Genomic DNA, 19,174 nt, shown 5'->3' on the forward strand with positions numbered 1-19,174 from the left:
TAGAAAATGCATCATGATTTAAGAATTTTTAGATATTTGTACTTGAAATAAGAAAAAAATACTTAGTAAGAATAGCATTTTTGCAGCGTGCATGAATGAATGAAGTATTTAAACATCGCTTGCGCTTTAAAAAGGGGGAGGAGACCGAAAGAAACTCTGGGTTTACCGAAGAAAACCTGCTCCTGACCAGGGGCCCGTTTCAATAAGGAGGTTCAACCAACTCTGAGTTGAAACTCAAACTCTGAGTTGACTTACCCTGAGATGGGAAACTCTTGTTCGTGTTAGTTCAGTTGACTCTGAGTAGGTTGACTCATGACTTTACAAACATTTGACATATTAAATATCATTCAGTGTCTATTTCAATGCGCAGCATTTTTGTTGCTTTTGTATTTGAAGAAAATAAAGATGACCAAATAAATTGTAAATAATTTGTGTTTACTTAACAGCTGTGGTGGTGGTTACGGCATATATCTCATACTACCTCTCCATCTGGCATCCTTCCATTCCATACAGTAGGCTAATCTGATTCATTTTCAGAAGGTGCGATAATGGGAATATGCGTGTCATCAATGCAGCTGTAAGGAATTTAACTCATTAATTCTTGATAAGGGAATTAATCATTAATTTTATTTCTAGCTCAGGTTTGAAAGGACTCGGATCTGAAAATTCAAGTCCACCTGTTTAGAACTGATTTCAAATTTGTTATTTTACACCTTATCAGCTACTCGTCCTGCGAGACGTTAATGTCAGTGTATATTATAAATGCAACATGAATTTTATTGGCTATTCTAGATTACATCAAAACTAAGCTAAAACACTCATACACACACACACACATATACAGCATGTACAGCTCAGAATGAAAGTTGACGGAGTTCTGAGGAAGCCCAAAGTTTTAGCAAGATATTCGCTACAGTTCTCTTACTGGCATCCTGAGAAAATCACAAGCAGAGATTTGGCTTATGTTTACTGCTTAAAATTTAGATCGACACCAGTTCAGCAGAGATAAGATTTTGCTCGTTTACTTGCGTTTTGCTTTGGGTGACAGCTGAAAAGCTGAGTCTTAAAACGATTTCTACAATATTGACCTACAAGTCCAGTGAAACTACTCTTTGACGGATTTGTTCCCAGGAAAAAATTATCAGAAAGAGCGTGAGAGCGATGTACACTTTCCTTATCAGTCTGCATACAGCGGCTTTACTAATGTGCTCTGCGTCCTCTTCTACGGGATCCTGTATAAGAGGAGATGCCATTTTTGTCACTTTGACCGTGTCTACATGATGAACATATGCGTAATGAATGAATATATGCACTGCAAAAAATGCTTTCCTAACTTAGAATTTTTGTCTTCTTGTTTCCAATCTAAATATTCTTAAATCAATATGCATTTTCTACATAAAAAAGACATAAGGTATTTAGTCTTCTTTCCATTGGGGAAAAATTATTTAAGTGCATTTTTCTTATTTTGCTAATTATCTGCCAGTGGGGTAAGAAATTACAAATATGCTTGTTTCCGTTTGCATTAAGATTATTTTTCTTGCCCTATGGTGGACATTTTTACATGTTTTATGTAAAATGCAGTTAAAATGCACTTAAATTCACTTGTTTCCCCCTGGAAACAAGGCTAAATACCTTATATAATTTCTCATCTATAGAAATTGCATCTTAACGTAAGGTTTACCGAAGAAAAACTGCTCCCGACCAGGTTAGGTTCATAGTGTAAGTTACCACGGTTACCATTACTACAGCAATAAATGGAGACTGTCTGCGTGTCTAGAGATTTAATGCATGGAGAAAATGGCAATAACAACAACAAAATAATAAAGATAAGGGTTCTTGCTTTTGGATTATTATTATAATATAAGCTCTGTGACCAACAAAAAGTTTCTTGTTTCTTACATGTTTTGTTCATCATGATAATCTTCACAAATGAACATGTTTATGAATTGTGAAGCCTAAATACAATTACCAGAAGTAAAAAGGGAAATGTAGGCTACAAATGTACTACACCACGGTCGCTTGACGTCAACGTCACCCTCACTAAGCTTCTGACAACTCTGTCAGTCTTTGTTACTTACTTTGAGTGTGTGTCAGAAGAGCAGGGAAGTTTGGGGGCATAATATCAGAGACCACTGTGGCCTGTCAGGCCTGTCAATCAACCTGTCACAGTTAACATCCTCAAATACACACACTCCACATTTCAGGTAATTTATTTTCATACATTCCAAATACAAAAAGAGCATTATATATTCACAACAATCTTTTGCAAAATTTCTTTTTTTTTCTTTTTTCTAAATGTGTCTTATTAGCAAACATGAACAGACAGCAACATATTTCCTCACAGTTCCTCTGCAGAGATTGCATCCCCCTGTACCAATCCTCTAAGGATGTAGATTCTACAAAGTACTAAATCACCATACAAATGTTACATGAAAGCTTCAAGAGTATGTTTATAGAGGGTGTTGCATCAATGGGTGGGTTTTGGGTCCTGTGACATTTCATAAGGTATTTAGTCTTCTTTCCATTGGGGAAAAATTATTTAAGTGCATTTTTCTTATTTTGCTAATTATCTGCCAGTGGGGTAAGAAATTACAAATATGCTTGTTTCCGTTTGCATTAAGATTATTTTTCTTGCCCTATGGTGGACATTTTTACATGTTTTATGTAAAATGCAGTTAAAATGCACTTAAATTCACTTGTTTCCCCCTGGAAACAAGGCTAAATACCTTATATAATTTCTCATCTATAGAAATTGCATCTTAACGTAAGGTTTACCGAAGAAAAACTGCTCCCGACCAGGTTAGGTTCATAGTGTAAGTTACCACGGTTACCATTACTACAGCAATAAATGGAGACTGTCTGCGTGTCTAGAGATTTAATGCATGGAGAAAATGGCAATAACAACAACAAAATAATAAAGATAAGGGTTCTTGCTTTTGGATTATTATTATAATATAAGCTCTGTGACCAACAAAAAGTTTCTTGTTTCTTACATGTTTTGTTCATCATGATAATCTTCACAAATGAACATGTTTATGAATTGTGAAGCCTAAATACAATTACCAGAAGTAAAAAGGGAAATGTAGGCTACAAATGTACTACACCACGGTCGCTTGACGTCAACGTCACCCTCACTAAGCTTCTGACAACTCTGTCAGTCTTTGTTACTTACTTTGAGTGTGTGTCAGAAGAGCAGGGAAGTTTGGGGGCATAATATCAGAGACCACTGTGGCCTGTCAGGCCTGTCAATCAACCTGTCACAGTTAACATCCTCAAATACACACACTCCACATTTCAGGTAATTTATTTTCATACATTCCAAATACAAAAAGAGCATTATATATTCACAACAATCTTTTGCAAAATTTCTTTTTTTTTCTTTTTTCTAAATGTGTCTTATTAGCAAACATGAACAGACAGCAACATATTTCCTCACAGTTCCTCTGCAGAGATTGCATCCCCCTGTACCAATCCTCTAAGGATGTAGATTCTACAAAGTACTAAATCACCATACAAATGTTACATGAAAGCTTCAAGAGTATGTTTATAGAGGGTGTTGCATCAATGGGTGGGTTTTGGGTCCTGTGACATTTCTGCCCCATGGCCCCTCATTTGATCCGGCACTGCTGTACATCCAATTAATCAAGACCCAAAGCACAGTAGGTAAAAGCTAAAAAGATCAGTAAACAATTGGACTGAGTGAAGGCAGCTGGTCTAAAAAAACTGAAGCTATGTGTGAAAACCTGAACAGATCGACCACTGAGAGGCAAATGAAAGCAGTAGTTTGCCTGGCTGAAGCTCAGAGAATGCACAGAGAGAATTGGCAGATCACTACGATGGAGACATGTTATTTTTGCTCACTTCTAAGTCGGTCAAAGAATCGATGCCCAGCAGGTGGTAATGAAGGCCAGAGTAAAAGACTGCACTTACTATAGTGAAGTTCATAACTTTGAGGATCCAGATGGTGAGAGCAAGGTTGACCACTATGAGGATCATGAGGAGTAGGACAAAGAAGTAAAGGCAACGTTTCCGCCAACCATAGATCCCCACTTTATACACTTGTGGTTTTTCAGTATTCTGGACATTGTTTCTTTGAGGGCACTGTTCCTGGGTCATCTGCAAGAAAACACAAATAAAATGTTAATTACGTTAATTGAAGATTCTGTCAGAGGCCTTAAAACTTGATTTAGATATCAATGACTCTTGTTGGTCCTAATATAATATTTATTTAAAAAAATACATTAAGAATGCAATTATTGTACATACTGTACAACGACATACACTTTTTTTTTTCTTTTTTCTTTTTTTTTTGACCAATAAAGTAATGTAATCCACCAAAATGAGGAAATATGCTGAAATAAACAGGAAATTGGATGACAAGTCAAGAAAAACAAGTTAAAGTATTGGTTGTACAATGTTATGTGGTGCAAATCCCCAAAACATTATGGTATTTATAAATTCATAATTTTATTATATTTGTTAAAGGATATGATGCTTTTTAAAGATCATTATTTTGTGTATTTGGTGTAACATTATCTTGGAAAAACAACATACATTTAGTAAAACAACAAAAACAGATATCTTTTGAAAGTAAATATTGGGATGTGTACTCTCACATATTCAGTGTGTTAGTAAAATATGTTCTTGTTTTACTTTTTACAAATTGGCACGTTAAAATAGCGCTTCAAAGGGAATCACAGCATGTCAAGCTTATTGTTATTAAAATAGGCCCTGATTTCAATTGAATTTGGGCATTGGGATTTTGATCATCTGCAATATGTTTGAGCACCCTTGCCCTTTTTAGCATCCTCTCTGTCTTATTGTAAATATGAATAGATGTAAATGTGTAATATATATATATATTATTATTATTATTATTATTATTATTATTATTATTATTCCAGGAGGCCACTGCTGTACCTACATTTCATCTCTAGAGAAAAGCTGCCAATTTCACATGTTTCAACATCTTACATGAGGTATTCACATATTATGTTTAAAATTTAAGAACAATAACTTCAAAATGCATTTTTACATGTTCTAACAAAGGTTACTTTCATACTCACAGTGTTAGGGGGTGGGTTTGTCTCCTCCAGAATTAAGGATAAACACCTCTTAACAAAATTTGGATAATATCAAAATATGCACATTAAAAAATTACATGTCTCTCTGCTGTTCTGATGTTTAGTGTATCGGCGCAGGAATGGGGTATCTGAGCCTCCATTTACCAAGACAAAGATTTATTGTAAAGTTGTGGATTGACTAATAGGATTCAATGAAGAAAAACAACATAATTCATTTGCTAATACTCTTCTGCAGGGGAAAGGCAAATTGTTGTGCATTTCTGTATCCAGCAGGAGGAAGACTCCTCACAGTTGACTTTGCTCCAAAAAAAAAGAAAAAAAAAACTATATGGACAAAAGTATTGGGAAACCCCCTTCTCATTAACAGGTTTGACTACTTTAGTAATAAAATCTGATGAGTTTTTGGCTCAAGGTCTGCATTTAAATTCACACTAGAGGTGTTCAGCTGGGACTGGGACTTTGCCTTCTGCAGACCAGTCAAGTTCTTCCACACTGACTGAATCAATCATTTATTTTTGAACCTTGATTTATACACTTAGACATTGTCATGTTAGAATAGAAAAAGGTCCTGTCCAAACTGTTGCTATAAAATTAGAAGCACACAATTCCCTAGAATATCATTATATGCTTAAACATTAAGATTTGTACTCATGAAAATGACTATGTCACGAGTTTGGTCCATGGACTTCCATTCACTCACCACCAGAGGTCACCCATCACCACTATGACTCTTTTCATGAACTGCAACACCTCCCCCCAGACTGCATTTCCCAGATCCCATTGTATTTTACTGATTACGGACTCACCTGCAGCCAATCACACACACACTTTAACAATCAGTCTCAAACCACCATTTAACGGCGAGTATTGTTAGTGTTTGTCACTATGTTAATGATAGATACATTACGGAGCCAGTTACTAGTCCTAGTTCTCGAGTCAAGTCTTGTCTAGTCTTGTTCACTGCCTGCTTTCACCCGCGTCTTGATCCTAGCCTGTTTACCTTGTCTTGTCTGATCTCTGTCTGTTCTGGAGTCATTGCCTGCCTTGGATTACCCTTTGTATTGCCTTCTCGGACTTTGTTTGCACCTTGCCTAGACTATTGCCTGTTTGTGGATTACCCGTTTGCCTCGCCCTCTGGATTATTTTTGCCATCGATTGACCCATGCCTGTCTTATGGATTACTCTTTCGTCTTGCCCTGCCTATATCTGTTTGCTGGTGTTGACCACTGCCTGTTTTGACCTTGTCTTTTAATAAAGCTTTGCATATGGATCCGCACGCCTCTCATCTCAGTCGCTCTGTAACAGAATACTCGGACACACAAGGATCCAGTAGCTTTTCAAATGGACATTGACCAGGTATGGACACTGCAAGACTGTTATTAGCCCTCGAGCAGGGTATGCGTTCGCTCGAGGACTATATCCAAGAGTATTTAGATCTCGCATATTTCTCTGATCTGCCGGACTGTGTACTGATAGACTTTTTCTGCGAGGGCGTTAATCAGCCGTTAAGGACTAAAATTGTTTGTGAGGGACCGCGTTCATCCCTTAGTCAGTTTATAGATTATTCTCTGTTTTGTGTTGGCTCTTTATTTGCTCTGGGTTTTGCAGAGGAAGAACGAGACATCACTTCCATGCCGGGAATTCGGCGGCTGCGAAGTACCGCAAGCTCTGGGACATTCGAGTACACTGATCGCTACTCCAGTGATTAGACTCGCTCATGAAATGGCGGCCGCACCAGAGCGCACTCACATAATGGCGGCGACAGCGAGGCCTGTTCGCAAGATGGCGGTGACAACAAGGCTCTGTCAAGTCACAGCTGCCAGTCCTGAGTCAAGTCAAGTCACGGCCGATCTTCCTTTGTCAAGTCAAGTCACAGCCGATTTTTCTGAGTCAGGTCAAGTTACAGCCGATCTTCCTGAGTCAAGTCAAGTCACAGCTGATTTTCCTGAGTCAAGACAAGTTACAGCTGATCTTCTTGAGTCAAGTCAAGTCACAGCTGATCGTCCAGAGTCTCGTCACATCACCGCTGATCTCCAGAGTCAAGTTACGTCACCGCTGATCGTCCAGAATCTCGTCACGTTACAGCTGATCATCCAGAGTCTTGTCACGTCACCGCTGATCGTCCAGAGTCTTGTCACATCACAGCTGATCGTCCAGAGTCTCGTCACGTCACCGATGATCGTCCAGAGTCAAGTCATGTCACAGCTGATCACCCAGAGTCTCATTATGCCACCGTTGATTGTCCAGAGTCTCTTCACATCACTGCTGATCGCCCGGAGTCAAGTCACGTCATCGATGATCTTCCAGAGTCTTGTCACGACCTGTCTGTTGCACCCAAATCTTCGAGGTCAGTTCTTCAGTATCCCAGACTGGCATCCAGCGTGGAGGATCCACCGCTGGTGTAAGCCCGTGTAGCTAGTATCCCTAAACCAGCGCTCTCAAACCCTTCTGTCCCAGAAGTAATCCCCATATCTGCAGCATTTCCTATATGGGGTTGCTTTATGGTGTGTTTGTGCTACATACACTACCACTGAAACTCCAGAGTCAGCGACACCCGTGGAAGGATCTCTGCTGAGGCTGCAGAATGGCGGTGCCCACTGCAGATCCTCCAGAGGTGGCGGCTGAGTCTGCAGAACCTCCAGAAATGGCAGTGCCTGCTCCAGATCCTCCAGAGGTGGCGGCTGAGGCTGCAGAACCTCCAGAAATGGCAGTGCCTGCTCCAGATCCTCCAGAGGTGGTGGCATATGCTGCAGAACCTTCTGCAGAAGGATTGCCCTTTGCATTCCCTTCTCGGACTTTGTTTGCACCTCGCCTGGACTATTGCCTGTTTGTGGATTACCCATTTGCCTTGCCCTCTGGATTATGTTTGCCGTCGATTGACCCACGCCTGTTTTATGGATTACTCTTTCGTCTTGCCCTGCCTATATCTGTTTGCTGGTGTTGACCACTGCCTGTTTTGACCTTGTCTTTTAATAAAGCTTTGCATATGGATCCGCATGCCTCTCGTCTCAGTCGCTCCGTAACAGACTATAGTATTAGAAGGGGGTGTCCCAATACTTTTGTCCGTATGGTGTAAATGTAAAACTACTGTATTTTAACAGAAATTATTTGGCTTATGAATCAGTGACATACAGTATAAAAGTGATCACGATAAATCTTTTTTTAATAGAAAAAAATGCAGCATTTAATATAATTTTTTTTTACATTTAAAATACAAGTTCCAAGAAATGTATTCTTTATATTTACAGTATGTTGGTTTCACAAGGTTTGAAAAAGTTGTATTCCATTTTCAAGAAAAAAATCAATTTAATTATTCTAAAAATGTCATATGTTATAACTATCAAATGATACTATACAGCATATTCCTTCCACATTGAGAGTACAGATCTTAATAAGATTCATGATTTTACAAATATTTTTGTTTTATTTTTTATGAATTATTTTACAATTTTACAAATATCATGAATTTTCATGAATTAAGTTTTCAAAGCTAAATTTATCTTGTCAAAAAGGTCAAATTATCTGAAATTATTACTGACATTGAGACAGTTATGAGACGTGGTCTGCTCTATGATACTTGTTTTTGCATCTTGAGTTGCATCTTATTAATATTAAGAAGTCAGTTCTGTCAATTTTGTTTATGCCAAACTACTTAAATATTTTTTTTCATGCATTGATTATAATTTTTTTTATTTATATCAGCACAGTTTTATCATCCTGACATTTTTATATAATATTACATTTTAAATATAATTTTAATTGAAAACTAAATACATGCTTATAGTTGAAGGGGTGAATTACAATCTTTGTATGAATTAACCAATAATAATAACAACAACAATAATAATAATAATAATAATAATAATAATAGATCAAACAGCAGAAACTCTCATTTAGTTTTTTTCAGTTCATCTTAACCTTCATGCTGAATGTTCAGTCTTAACTATTTTCTAAATTACATCAATACATTTCATTCTAACAATTTCTTAATTATCTGGAAGCTCAGTTTTATTTATGCAAAGTGTAGTTGAAAACAACAGCCAGGTTTCTCTCAACTGCAATTAAATACACCCTAAAAGAAGACTAAAAATCAAATGTCTTTCTAAAAATCTGACTAAAAATCAAATGTCATTCCTGGGCTCATAGAACTGTAATTGAGTTGCATGAAGGACAGGTCAGGTGAAAAGAAAGCACCACTCTACAGTACACTGCTGGTTCCTCGGGGAGAGGCTGAGATGGCAAGTTACTCATCTGTGAACTGAAGTGTTAGCGTCCTGCCCTTATCGGCGGCAAACACTACAGATGTTAGTCTGTATGGTAACAGGGACTGGTAACAAAATAAAGGAACATTACGTAAAGCTAAAGTTTAAGAACTATTGATATAAAAAAGGAGCAAATACAACACAATGGCATAATGAATATGCAAATTAGCATATAATGTCATCTAGACTAGCAACATTTAGCAACTTCTCAAGCAGACTTTAGCTATTTTCCATTGAAAATAGTTGGCAACTCTGCAACCACCCAACTACACACACTTTCAAAAGGACTTTTTTTTTTTTTTTTTATGTCTATAAAATGTAACTTTTAAATTGTTATTGGTTTCCGGTAACACTTTATTTCGATAGTCCACTTTAGACATTTTACTAACAGTAAGTAACTTTGCAACTACATGTCAACTAGCAGTCATTAGAGTATTAGTAGACTGTCTGCTTAATATCTTCTAACACTTTATTTTGATGGGTCAACAATATACAACATACTGACTATCAGACACTTTGCAAGTATATGTCGAATTATTCTACTAACCCTAAACCTACCCTAACAGTCTACTCTGAGAGTTAGTAGACATGTAGTTGCAAATTAATTAGAATTTGTTGACATGTAGTTGACACGCCGTTACAAAGTTACTTATAGTTAGTAGAATGTCTAAAGTGGACTATCGAAATAAAGTGTAACCTCGTTTCCTACTGATCATGTATTTTTCACTTTTTAGTTTAACAGAACATGTAAATGTGACCAGCCCTGTTCAGTTAAGGATACTTCTCTTCTCCACTAAGTAAGCAACAGAGATGTTGAATTTCTGATCCATATTGTTAGTTATTATTATTATTATTATTATTATTATTACTTGGGTTTATGCATAATCATAACCAGTCACAAGAAGAAAAAAAAATAGAACTTTATATCACTTGTTCCCTTTAACACTGGCCTTTATTAACATAGAAATTGTTTAAACATAAATGGAAAAGACCATGCAAGTCTATAACTCTGTTGTGTATTTCAGATGCTGTCACATTCTACAATCCTATCATCTGCAAACTGCAACTCAGCACACATAATGGACTTACAGGCATTATAATGGACTGTAAAGATTTTTCAATGGATTTGGTCTTCATTAAATATATTTTGAGTTTCTATTTTGTTTTACCTCTATATGTATTTATGTTCAGTGCCATTTGTCATTTATTAATTTACTCAGTTAATAATTTATGTCACATTTAAATAAAAAAATGATTGATTGATTGATTGTACTTATAATGTATAAGTTAAACTTACTTAATTGAGAAAACTTTAATCATTGACAAGTAACGTGCATTAAAAATAAATAAATACAAAATGGGTAAATTTTGAATTCATGCAATTTTTAAATGTGCTGAGACCACAAAGCACAGATCTGCGGGGCACAGCTTGAATTCTACACTAACAGTTGTTTTCAAGGCTCAATGTAGAGTGTGGAGGCTCAGGATTTAAGACTAAATCCTGCTTTTATAACAAATGTCATATGTACCCTTTGTTCTTTTTGTGAATCTGGCAGGTTGCAGTGCTTGAAATTTTAGAAAGGATGATGCTTTACTGTTGGCTCTAAAAAAGAGGATTGTCAGAAAGCTGCAGAATATGAAACACCTGCTTGTAGTTTAGCCTACCTCCCTGGTGCCTACACTTATTGGCAGCTCACTGGAAGAGCTGCAGGCCCATGCTGTCACCTTCAAGAGCTGTGCTCTTATACACTCACCCATTCCGTTTTTCTACATTGCTTATAGCTAAAAGCTAATACATTAACCATTTAGTTTGTTCTTTTAAACATTCCTCCAGCACAAAGTGTATTTGTTTGTTTGTACATTTAGCATTACACAGATTTTGTCATAGAGACTTCTGAGGCCACTTGTTTCCTCTGGGCAGTCATCTGTACAGTATTGTGATTGTGCCTAAGCACCTTCACAGTTTTACATTGACTGCAAGACTTTGTTTCCTCCAAAATATCATAACCAAGAAGTACAAGAAGCCTATGGGGATAAATGTGGTAATCCAAATATACAGATAAACTAACCAAATATTTTGTAGACTCACACTACCGTTTAAAAGATTTGGGTTGGTAAGAGGTTTTAATGTTTTTGAAAGTATCCTTTGCTAAATGCAGCCAAGGTTGCATTTGTTCTGCCAAAAATACAGTGTAAAAAAAAAAAAAAAAAGGAAAAATCCATTCCATTATAATTTAAAATATATCAAAAAATCCATTCCATTATAATTTAAAATATATCATTATTTGAAAGTTAAATATATAAAATGTAATTTCTGTAAATGGCAAAGTAAGTGGCAACATTTTCAGCAGCCATTATTCGAGTCTTTAATGTCACATGATCCTTTAGAAATCATTCTGTTGAGAACGGTTGTGCTGCTTAATATTTTTGTTTAAACCATAATAATTTTTTTTTAAGGATTCTTGGATGAATATAATTTAGCAGCATTTATTTGAAACATATTTTGTGAAGTTTTTACAGTCACTTCTGATCAGTTTAATGCATATCTGCTGAATAGATTGTATTAAAAATAAATAAATAAATAAAAATCTACACCCGTAAACTGAAGTGAAAAGGTTTCACAGCTCGAATGCTTTACTACAGATATACATATTATTTTACATTAACACATCATAAATATATCACAAAAATAGTTGTTTTGTTTGAAATGTCTTGACCTTATCTGAAGTGTTACTAAAACTACCATCTAATGAAGAACCAATCGAAGCAATTTAATTAATGTTTTAGGTATAAGTGTTTAAGTGATAAAGATGTTCAGTTAAAGGGGTCATATGATGCGATTTAAACTTTTCCTTTCTCTTTGGAGTGTTACAAGCTCTTGGTGCATAAAGAAGATCTGTAAAGTAAATCACGCCTACCTAAAACGGCTCATTCTAACACGCCCCCACATGTCAACGTCACGATGTGGGAAGATTTGCATAACACCACCCAAATGTTCACGCAAAGAAAGAAGGCGTAACTTTTATTGTTGCTGTTGTATTGTTGTTGCCGCCGCCACCATGTCGTGAAGACTACTTTGTTTGGCCTTCCAAAAGAGGATGATATCCACTTCGTCATGCCTAGAGCTGATCCGTGCTGGTCGCTGAGGAAATACATCAACTTCGCGCTGTGGATCGCCGGATCGGCTTTCACCTTTAACCTTAAACCGCATAAACACGTTTCATTACACCAAATACACAAAATAATGTTCTTTTTAGCTACATCATATGACCCCTTTAAACACATTGATGTTATCTTGTCAATTGACTATGCAACATAAATATGTTGGTATTTAGTATTTCCTATAATTAAAATTATGTTTAAATATTTGGCAAACATTTGGATATTGTTTCATACCCTTTCCACAGTTTAACTGCTCTTTACTCTTCATTTTCACAACCTTACTTCAGACCCACATGTTGTATAATGAACCCATGACTGTGGGGGTTCGGAAGATGTGGTTGTTATTTTAATGATTCACAGGTAGGCAAGGCAAACGTCTCATCAATGTTTTTGCAAACTCATGCAAACTGCATCTTTTAGTGTTTTAATTTTATCAGACAATTGAATTTGTTGACAATTTGAGCACTTTAGCAAAGCATTCAATGTAAATATGGCTCATTAGCCAGACTGTGTTTGTTAAGGTAAACTGGTACTTTATCTAATGTTGCTGCACTCCACAGGTAATATCAGTTCCCTTTCAGTCGGTCACTCTGAGTCACGTCGGTGACCGACAAATTGGGATTTCGCTTTGAGAGACCAATCTACTTTGAATGTAAACTAAACGAGCCAATGCACATTGGCATGAGATAATTGCATCCAGCTGCTGCTCATCACAGCACGAGCATAAGTAGGCAGCAGGTGCAATGGATATTCAGTTCTTCGCTTTGGAGTTGAGCGGTTCTATTGTTCTGCTCTGCCTTTCGGCTGAAGGAGTATTCTGACGAGTGCTCTGGGGAAGAGGCTTCTTCAACGCTGGTATTGGTGTGACAGCACTGCAGCGGTGGTTCCCCTGTGCACTTCAGCTCTTCTGAAAGAGCTAATTTCCCTAAAAGAGCAAGACACGGGTGTGATGTTGTCTTTTTTTTTTTACCTGTTAACCTGCACCCCCCATTTTGGGACTCACAGCTGAAAATGACCTACCTAACGTAAAATGATAACCGTTCCTGACAACAGTGTGCTACACACAATTTTGGTGTTTTTGGAAAGAAGACCCCTTCGGCTTTACTATCCATCATCCAGAGTTGATAATGCTCAAAAAGATAAAATTATAGACACTGAAGTGCCTTGAGAAAAATTATACCACACTGAATGTTTTTTTTATTTATTTCATATACAAATACATGAAATCAGTCCTGGAGCAATCCAGAAAAGTAATGGGTTGAAAGTCACATGTCTCATGTGTTTATATTTCAAATTTGAAGAAGATACCATGAAAAATTAGATTCCTGCAACCATTTTTCTGAGACTATTTCTAGTCCCCCCCTCCCCGTTTGAGGAAAAATAGCCACCAAATGTATTGAAGGGTTCTACAAAATATTTTAGTCATTATACATACCACTGCATAGTTTTTCAATTATAAAATAATAGACAGAATCTTAGATATCGTATAAGTGATTTATTTGAGCACTAGAAAAATACAATAAGAATAATTTTTGAGTAATAAAAAGAAAAAAGAATTAGCTTTGTATGTCAAGTACATACTGTGATTAGCAGACATACAGCATTCACACTGATTGCTGGTCATACAGTCAGTAATCACACGCTGATGTGCGGTCATACAGATGGTAATCATACAGATGCAGCCACATTCCCCACAAAACACGCACACATACACAAAAAATGTTTAATAGGAAAAAAAAAGAATTATTTGTGTAAAAAGCCGATCGCTACGCCCCCATCAGATGACAGGTGCGTCACAGTGTGCGTCATGAGCCGTCACAAGAGAGCGCCAGAATTCAAATAAACAAGATTCCGCGTATCTTTGACTTTTTTTTAGTGGTCTCATTCTGTTTGTGACACTGTATGCTACAAAACCATGTTGCTTTTTACTACCAAGACGTAGTTTTTTTGAGCGTAAGTTATTCCATAACGGATACAAACAATAACTGTCCCCGAAGAAATGAGACGTTCACACGCTGATGTGCGGTCATACAGATGGTAATCATACAGATGCAGCCACATTCCCCACAAAACACGCACACATACACAAAAAATGTTTAATAGGAAAAAAAAAGAATTATTTGTGTAAAAAGCCGATCGCTACGCCCCCATCAGATGACAAGTGCATCACAGCGTGCGTCACGAGCCGTCACGAGAGAGCGCCAGAATTCAAATAAACAAGATTCCGTGTATCTTTGACTTTTTTTTTAGTGGATGGTCTCATTCTGTTTGTAACACTGTATGCTACAAAACCATGTTGCTTTTTACTATCAAGATGCAGTTTTTGAGCGCAAGTTATTCCATAACAGATACAAACAATAACTCTCCCAGAAGAAATGAGACGTAAACAAAGGAATAACCATCCATATTACAACATTATTGTTTCGTTGGACTAAAAGTGCTCTATGGGATGTTGTTCAGTGGACCCTTACCTTTCTAACTAAACCGGGATTTACAGCAGTTGATGCGTTTGTGACTGGTTATTACGACAAATCTGATGTGTACTGCTAACACAAATATAGCAAATACATTCCTTATAAGCTTTCCATTGAAAAACAGCGATCTATCGTCGATGCTTGAGGCTTAGACCTTGATATACAGTTTGTCTAGATTAATTTTGTCCCATTTCATTGAATTTATTCTTAAACATTGACACGTGCAAACAAAGAGTGTTCAGTGCGCCGGCGTCCAGGTAGGGGTTAACAGGTTAAAGATGTTATTCCACCTGTGTGTTTCTGGATGCGGTCATTACCTGGCGCCAGATGACAGTCACGATCGCTGCATTATGTGTTTGGGCCTTGAACACGCTGAGGCAGCCTTCGTGGATGAGTCATGCCGTCATCGTGGCGGTATGACCATCGCGGCATTGCGGCTGAGACTCCAATACATCAAAAGAGGTGGATTCCCCTTACCTATGCCCCGATTTAGTCACTCTCCTGTTCTGCAGAGGAGGGCTACTTCGGTGAATAGTCAGGGTAACCTGAGGGTTACAGTGGGGGCAAACCCATGGAGTGAACCTCCATGGGCCCCCCACTTCTCTAGCACGCCGCAAGCTGTGGAGCTGCCGGGTGAACATGTCGGTTCCTCGTATGGAGGTCCAGCCATTTCATTCGGTGCTCCTCCGGATGACCAGATGTCGATTGCGGCATTGGAGGGTGAGCTGGAGTCTGGGGATGAGGACTCGGCTGCACTGCCCCCTTCGGTGAGAGTAGCGTTGCCCGAGCCTGACCTAGAATTGACAGCTATGCTTTGCCGGGCTGCCGAGGCGGTCGGCCTCGAGTGGCAACAGCCACTGTGTCCCGAACCGTCAAGGTTAGATGATTGGTATCTCGGGGCGGCCAGTGCTGGTTCTCAGCCCCCCATGCCAGTGCCATTCTTCCTGGAAGTGCATGAAGAGGTGATTAGGTTGTGGAAGGCACCTTTTTCTGCCAGAAACCGATCTGCTGCCTCCTCCCTCACTATCCTCGATGGCGGGGCAGCCAGGGGATACTTGGTGGTCCCCCCTGTGGAGCGCGCGGTTGCGATGCAATTGTGTCCAAGGAGCGCTTCCCCCTGGAGGGGTAACCCGCATCTCCCATCCAAGGCCTGTAAGTTCTCGTCCGTTCTTACCGCCAAGGCTTACGGAGCCGCTGGACAGGCTACCTCCGCCCTGCACACTATGTCACTCCTGCAGGTATACCAGGCCAAGGCACTAAAAGAGTTGCACGAGGGTAGTTCTGACCCAGGGCTGATGTAGGAGCTGCATACAGCGACGGACCTCGCCCTGAGAGTGACGAAAGTCACTGCACGCTGCCTGGGTGCAACGATGCCCACGTTGGTGGTCCAGGAACGCCATCTCTGGCTGAACCTGGCGGATATGCGGGAGACCGACAAATATCGTTTTCTCAAATCTCCCAGGCCAGCCTATTCGCCGATGCAGTCAAGAGCTTTGTCAAGCAGATGGAGGCTATTAAGCACATCCTGCCCCGGCGGCCCGCTGCTGCTTTCACCCCACCGCTGGCTGCAGCTGCTCCGCCTGCTCGTCGCTGAGGGCGCACCCCGTGGCTTCCTCCGCCCCTGCTCAGCCTCAGCAGCAGCGTCCACCGAGGCCACAGTGGGGAGCTGGCCGCAGGGGTGCGGCACCGCCCGGCCAGGCCCCTGCCAAACTATGTGGCAAGCGTAAATGCAAGCGGCCCCGAGACGGGCAACCCAGGAATGGAGGGGACAGCACCACTCCCTCCCCCGGAGGAGGGCCGGGTGAAAATCTTTTGTTTTCTTGGCCTTTCAGCCAGCGGTACCCAAAAAAAAAAGTTTCCACTATCTCTGGGTTCCAAGAGGGCGTGGATGACGTTGAGTCACGCTATGCCTGGCCATCCTCATCCCCCTCTACTATCGCCAGCGGGCAGCAGGGCCCGGTTCAAGGAGCCTTCTCCGCGCCTCCTGCCCAATCGTGGAGCCAGGTAGGTGTTGCACCGCACACCCAGACCCCACTTCGGGACGCTATGCCTTATGAGTCGGGTCCCTGTCCTCCACCACGCTTCCCCACCGTGGGTACGTCTGTGGTTCCTCTGGTCCTGCTTGTATGGTTTCTGGGAGCCTGGCTAGCCGTCTCGCTAGCTCATTCGGACCATCGGACTCGGCTATGCGATTCAGTTCGCCCGGCGTCCCCCCAAGTTCAGGGGCATCCAATTCACCTCCGTACTGACCTGCAATGCTCCTGTCTTACGGGCAGAAATCGCAGTCCTGCTGGCGAAGGACACGATAGAGCTGGTCCCTCCAGCCGATATGAGGTCGGGGTTTTACAGCCCTTATTCATTGTACCCAAGAAAGGCAGTGGGTTACTCGCACGGCCGAGTCCCGAGATGGGCGTGGCAACGTGGCACGCACCGAGTAACGATCACTCCGGCCTGTCACCAAGCTTTCAGCCCGTGGTCGGACCCTGCATTTCTTCGGTCAGGAGTTCCCCTAGTGTAGGTGTCCAGGCATGCTGTTGTGTTCATGGATGCCTCCACTACGGGCTGGGGTGCCATGTACAATGGGCATGCCGTTTCGGGGTTGTGGATGGGCCCCCATCTGCATTGGCACATCAATTGCCTCGAGTTGCTTACAGTACGTCATGCGCTGGGCCGCTTCAAAACGCTGCTACAAGGCAAGCACATACTGGTCCGTACGGACAACACTGCGACCGTTGCATACATCAGCCACCAGGGTGGTCTACGCTCCCGTCATATGTCGCAACTTGCCCGCCATCTCCTCCTATGGAGTCAGAAGCATCTGAGGTCGCTTCGTGCCATTTACATTCCGGGCCTGCTCAATCGTGCAGCCGACGAGCTTTCACGGCAGAATGCACTTCCGGGAGAATGGAGACTCCATCCCCGGGCGATCCAGCTGATATGGAGACACTTCGGAGCCGTACAGGTAGACCTGTTTGCCTATCCAGACACGTTCCATTGCCAGCTGTTCTATTCCTTGACCGGGGGGACCCTCGGCACGGCTGCACTGGCACACAGCTGGCCCCGGGGCCTATGCAAGTATGCGTTTCCCCCAGTGAGCCTACTTGCACAGACACTGTGCATAGTCAGGGAAGACAGGAGCAGGTCCTGCTAGTTGCGCCTTACTGGCCCAGCCGGACCTGGTTTTCAGAACTGATGCTCCTCACGACAGCCCCTCCCTGGTGCATTCCTCTGAGGAAATATCTACTTGTATCAGAGACGGGGCACCCTCTGGCACCTGCGTCCAGATCTGTGGAAGCTCCACGTGTGGTACCTAGACGGTACGCGGAGGTCCTAGGTGATTTACCCCAGGTGGTAGTAGACACCATCACTTCGGCAAGAGCACCCTCTACGAGGTGTGCCTATACTTTGAAGTGGAACCTGTACATGGAATGGTGCTCTTCTAACCGGGAATACCCCCGGAGATGCCCGATCAGAGCTGTGCTTTCCTTCCTCCAGGAGGGTTTGGAGCGAAGGCTGTCTCCCTCCACCCTAAAAGTGTATGTTGCCGCAATTGCCGCACATCACGATTCTGTAGACGGTGAGTCTTTGGGGAGGCACAACCTGATCATCAGGTTCCTGAGGGGCATGAGGAGACTAAATCCACCTCGCCCTAACCCCGTACCATCTTGGGATCTCCCTCTGGTGCTTATGGCATTGCAGAGGGCCCCTTTTGAGCCGTTGCAGTCTGCAGAGCTGAGAACTCTGTCGATAAAGACAGTGCTCTTAACTGCGCTGGCTTCTATCAAGAAGGTAGGGGACCTGCATGCATTTTCGGTCAACGAATCGTGCCTGGAATTTGGGTCAGCTAACTCTCACATTATCCTGAGACCCCAGCCCGGATATGTGCCCAAGGTTCCCACCATGCCTTTCAGGGTTCAGGTGGTGAACCTACATGCGCTGCCATCGGAGGAGGCAGACCCAGCCCTAGCTTTGCTCTGTCCCGTTCGCACTTTACGCATATACGTGGATGGTACGCAGAGCTTTAGGACCTCAGAGCAGCTCTTCATCTGTTATGGAGGCCTGCAGAAGGGAAAGGCTGTCTCCAAGCAGAGGTTGGCCCACTGGATAGTGGATGCCATCGTCTTGGCATATCAAACCCAAGGCGTACCTTGCCCCCTTGGGTTGAGAGCACACTCGACAAGGAGTGTTGCTT

The 19,174-nt window shown here is 41.1% G+C and overlaps 1 protein-coding gene across 1 annotated transcript in view; it reads right to left on the reverse strand.

The window, feature by feature from the left end:
• Positions 1-3,499: 3,499 nt before the first annotated feature.
• LOC107732321 (delta-sarcoglycan-like) overlaps positions 3,500-19,174 on the reverse strand; it is a 24,823-nt gene continuing 9,148 nt past the window's right edge. The window contains exon 2 of the mRNA XM_016543605.1: positions 3,500-4,116. Within this exon, the coding sequence (XP_016399091.1) occupies positions 3,832-4,116 (285 nt within the window). The 3' untranslated portion in view covers positions 3,500-3,831. The remainder of the gene's footprint in view (positions 4,117-19,174) is intronic.

Source organism: Sinocyclocheilus rhinocerous, unplaced genomic scaffold (assembly GCF_001515625.1).
Source record: "Sinocyclocheilus rhinocerous isolate Xijiao unplaced genomic scaffold, SAMN03320098_v1.1 scaffold249, whole genome shotgun sequence".
Classification (NCBI taxonomy): Eukaryota; Metazoa; Chordata; class Actinopteri; order Cypriniformes; family Cyprinidae; genus Sinocyclocheilus; species Sinocyclocheilus rhinocerous.